The sequence below is a fragment of the Hydra vulgaris genome, chromosome 01 (genome assembly GCF_038396675.1).
Source record: "Hydra vulgaris chromosome 01, alternate assembly HydraT2T_AEP".
NCBI classification, from domain to species: domain Eukaryota; kingdom Metazoa; phylum Cnidaria; class Hydrozoa; order Anthoathecata; family Hydridae; genus Hydra; species Hydra vulgaris.
In genome coordinates, this window is record NC_088920.1 from 73,758,349 (window position 1) to 73,763,362 (window position 5,014).

Here is a 5,014-nt window from a genome sequence, read left to right on the forward strand (position 1 = left end):
CTCCATAGGGGCAGAAATTATTAGATTTTAAAAAAATAAAATTTTGTTAGTATGGACAGTAGGCAGGTCCGTTTTTAGGGGTCGAAAAAACTATAACTTTGCCACTTTATTTTCCCATTCTACGTTGGTATACAAGACTTTCTCTGAAAAAAATTTTGAAAAATTTCAAATTTCCTGACCTCCCTAGGGGTTTGAATATTTTATATTTAGTACATTTTTAGTGAATTTTTTTTTTTTTAATTTGCACTACCGGACTTATGCGGAGGTATAAACACAGCGCTCAATAATTTATTTAATGAAACTGCGCTGCGTTTGTAACTTTTTAAATTTAAAATGGCAATATCAACACGTTCAAATACTGAAATATATTTATTAGGACAAACCCACGAAATTGATTGCAGAAGTTTGCCTACGAAAGGCGACGTTTTAAGATATTTTTATCACTGCTGCAGATTACTAAATTTCAATAAAAATAAAAAACACACCGAAATTATATCTTGCCCTCTTGATATAAATCACGAGCTGCTTTGTAATGATAAAACATGTCAGCCCAAATGCGTTGTTTCTGCTCTTAGAAAACCGTGGCTTATGGGTGGTATACCACACATTAGTTGTAGAAGTATTAGGTAGCTATCGATTTAAATAATATTTATAGTTTATTACATAATTATTGATAATTATTGATATAAAAATTTAAGCTAAATGACAAATAAAAATTTGTTAATTTATTTTAGGGAAAATGTTTCCAAATTAATATATCATCACAAGAAACTGGTATCATATCGTTCAAAAAAAACGGAAACACAAAAGCTACATGAAAATAGTTTTTTGGCATTAGAAAAAGAATTGTTTGACATAGGGCACCCAAAACTTTATGAAATAATTGAAAAAGATAGAATTCGATCAAAAGATGCAAAAGAATGCGATATTTTGTTTTATGAAGACCAAAAAACTGCAAGAACAATGGTAATTGACAAAATAGACAAAATATATCAAAAAGTTTATTCCAACAGAGAGTTTCGCAAAAGGAAAGCAAAGGAGTTTGAGCAAATGGAGGAATCTACCACAAAAAACTCGAAGTTAAAACAATTTTCATCAAATAGCAATTGTATTAATGGAAATCAAGAGTTATTTTTGTTAGAAAATTTTGATAATGATAAACAATCAATGATAATTGAAAAACAATCAACTAACATAAAACGAAATAAAGTGACAGTAACAGTAGATATTGATGAACTTATCAAAAAAACGTCAATATTTTGTGGGCGTTTTGGAATTTCTGTTGGAGTACAGACAGGATTATTAGCATTATTTTTAAGATCTGGAAATATCAATCTTAATGAAGTAAAACTTTCAAAGACAAAAGTAGAAAAAATAAGAAAAGATTTATATTTAAGTGAATCAGAATTAATTAAAGAAAAAATAAAAGAAAAATGTAAAAATAGTAATTTAATTTTGCACATTGATACAAAAAAAGTTACAGCTTTAAATGAAAACTATATTTCTGAAGTAAATGAACGTCTAGCTATTGTTGTTACAAGTCCAGACTGGGATTTAAATACAAATGGAAAGCAACAGGATGAGCTGCTAGGCATAGTTGAATGTCAATCAGGAAAAGGATATGATCAAGCATTGGCATGTTTTAATGTTATAAAAAAGTTTGGAATTGAAAGCTTTATAATTGGAATTTGTGCTGACACAACAGCATGTAACACTGGTTGTAATAAGGGTTGTATAAGTATTTTAGGAGAACTTTTAAATCGACCTCTGTTAAGGCTTCTTTGTAGAAAACATTCTCAAGAACGACATATTTTACATGCAATAAATGCAATCACTAAAACAGAAAGCAAAGGTCCATCAAAATCTATTTACACAAGATTCAAAGCTGCTTGGCCAATGAATTATGAAAATGTTCAAAAAAATATGGATCAGTTATCAAAGTTTCCGTGGTGCAAAGTTAGTGGAGCTCCATTAGAAGATATGGCTAAAAAAAGTTTATCTTTTTGCAAGAAAGCTTTGGAACTTCATACTTTCCCCAGAAATGATTATAAACATCTGTGTCAATATGTCATTGTTTTTCTGGAAGGAAGGGAGGCAGTTCCTGGATTTATTATACACAAACCAGCTGCTGAACATGAAGCTAGATTTATGGCAGATGCTTTATACATTTTGGCAATGAAGCTTACTCAACCAATCATAAAGTTTTTAACCCTTGAGGAAGAAATAGTATTTTCAAAGGCTGCAATATATGTAGCTTTAGTTTATGCAAAAAACTTTCTTCAATCAAGTCAAATTGCTTCTGCTGCTCATAATGATTTGTGTACGGTTAAAGAGATGATAAAAATGAAAGATTTTGATGCTGATGTCCCTCAAGCTTTTATTTCAAGCTATCTTAGACACAGTCATTATCTTTCTGAAGAAACAGTTGTTTTTTGTTTATTTGATAAAAGTCTTGACAATAAAGTTAAAGAAAAAGTTGCTCAGCAGTTATTAAAAACAAATTTACCTGAAGTCTTTAAACTTAAAAAGTTTAAGCCTGTAGAAATAAATGAAAATTCAGAACTTAATGATTACGTTGGTCAAAATTCTTGGCTAATATTTAAAATAGTTCCTTACTTATCAAAGTGGTTAGAGAGTCCACCTGATTTGTGGACTCATGATTCTGATTATAAAAATATGCAAAGGTTTATAAAGAGATTAGTCTGTGTCAATGACTGTTGTGAAAGAGCTATTAAATTGGTAAAAGACTTTATCGATTCAACAATTAAAGAGGAAAAGTTACAAGATATTTTACTGGTTTTGAAGGAACACAGAGTTAATTTTCCATTTTATAAATGTAACTGGTCCAAAGAAATACTTAATAAATTGTAAGAAAAGTTTTTATAAGAAAAATTTAACTGAATTTTTATGTATATTATTTACAAAACGTGTTTGTAAAACCTTTAGTCAAAGTATTTTACATTTTTAACAGTTTACTTTTATTTTTTATCTTTATTAAGTACAATATTTGGATTACTTATTTAACAAACTTATTAAATGCAAATTTTATTAAGTTTTTTAATGAATATTTAAGAGTATTTAGATAAATATACAATTAAAAACATAGTAAAAACCAGGTCTTTAAAAGAAACCAGGTCATATTTCAAAATGTGTTATCTCGAGAAATTTTAAATATTTCGAGCTCAAATTTTATACGAACCTTCCTAATAGTAGAGCCAACTCACCCAAAAAAAAAATTACTAGTTTTGTTGGTCTTTGATCCAATTAAGACAGCAATTTAACGAATAATTGGTCAAAAATGACTTTTTTTAAAATATTCAAACCCTCAGGGAGGTCAGGAAAATTGAAATATTTTTAAAACTTTTTTTGGAATAGCCTTGTATATCAACGTAGAATGGGAAAATAAAGTGGCAAAGTTATAGTTTTTCCGACCCCTAAAAATGGACCTGCCTAATGGACAGGTACTAGTTTTTATCGACCATGCGTGTCATTTTGAAAGCTGGTCTGAGCTTTAAAATATATGTTTTAACCTTATCGACATGTCTGCCAAGTATTATACTTTCATCCTAAATAGCACCAATTGACCGCACTATTATTAATTGTTTTAAATAAATTAGTCTACTACATCAGAAATTTTTAAGAAAGTTGCTAAAAGATCTTTCTTTTTATATTATTCTAGAATTATTTATTTTAGACATATGCCATATAGTATCACACTCTAAGCTTGAACCTGTTGTAAAAACAAAATACTTAATTTTTACTTGGATTTTCTATGCATATTTAATGTTGTTTTGGTTTATCACAATTTCATCTTAGGCCATAGAGAATAAGTTTAATAGAATAAATTAAAAAATAAAGTTGAGACCTTTTTGTTGCACTTTAGTTTCTGATAGGCGTCAATTAATGTGGAAATATTATAGCATCATAAACTCTACCTCTATAAATCTCTTACTATTCCCTGTATAGAATACTTATGTAATTTTTTATCTGGTTCTTTTAAAACCTTCTCTCTTTTAGATAAGTTTCAAAAAAACATGTCATTGAACCTGCTTAAACAGCTAAGCTTTAACCTCCTTCATATTATCATAAGGCTGCATCTCTTTCTCTTTTCTACAAAAAGTACCTTAGCCATACTTCAACAGGCTTGTTCCATTAAACCAAACTCTTTATTTAATAAGTTCTATTGTTTTACTGTTATTACTTCTTCAAGCTCGAAATTCATCTAGTTTTTTTCGTCATTAGTTTACAACAATTTTTTTTCTTTGTGTTTTCCTGATTCATACAATTTACTGTTTAAGCCATCTGTTAACTGTTTTATTAACTATATTGAACATACATAGATTCTGTATTAATGCATAATATAGCATTTTCATAAAATATTTTGTGTAAAGAATGTCTGCGCTGAGTATCTATGTTTTTTTGTCACTAAATCGTGAAAGATTTTTTTTAAGCTTATAAATGGTACACAAGATTTTTATTTTTTACATTTTAAAACTTGTAAGAATGTTTTACAAAGAAAGCAAACACAGCTAAAAGACGCATCGATTAGGCAAATATTCTCTTCTTTTTGCTCTACTCACATAATTATTATTTATATTACACAAAATTGTGTAATTTTTGTAATGACAAAAAATAAATAAATTGAAAAAAAAAAAATTTTAAAGAATAAAATTAAAAACATAATAAAATTTAAACTTTCTTACCTAAAATCCATTTTATTTCAGTACTACCAATCATTCTGTTTGTGGAGAACAAGTTTTCTAAGATAATATATTTTTTAATGCAACAAAATGATCGTTTCATTTACAAATTATAAAAACTTTTTTATTATTTGCTTGACTGCCTGTCCCAAACAAACCCTGAGTAAATGTAGCAACACTCCCTTGTAGCAGCAAGCTACAAAATAGTTGATGTAACAACATTCCCATGTAGCAGCAAGCTATAAGATAGTCAATGAAGCAACACTATACACATGTTTTACATATAGTAAAAAGTTTTCATTATTATTATATCT

At 28.2% G+C, this 5,014-nt stretch overlaps 1 protein-coding gene across 1 annotated transcript; it reads left to right on the plus strand.

Annotated features, from left to right (window-relative positions):
* The first annotated feature begins 294 nt into the window (after positions 1–294).
* Positions 295–2,871, plus strand: LOC136074710 (uncharacterized). Its single transcript, XM_065787051.1, has 2 exons — positions 295–626; positions 735–2,871. The coding sequence occupies exons 1-2, from the start codon at positions 334–336 to the stop codon at positions 2,869–2,871; spliced, it is 2,430 nt and encodes an 809-aa protein (XP_065643123.1). The 5' UTR covers positions 295–333.
* Positions 2,872–5,014: the final 2,143 nt, after the last annotated feature.

Coding starts and splice junctions, on each gene's coding strand:
- LOC136074710 (XM_065787051.1), top strand. CDS start 334: ATGGCAATATCAACACGTTCAAATACTGAAATATATTTATTAGGACAA. Junction 627..734: donor ATTAGTTGTAGAAGTATTAG/GTAGCTATCGAT, acceptor AATTTATTTTAG/GGAAAATGTTTCCAAATTAA.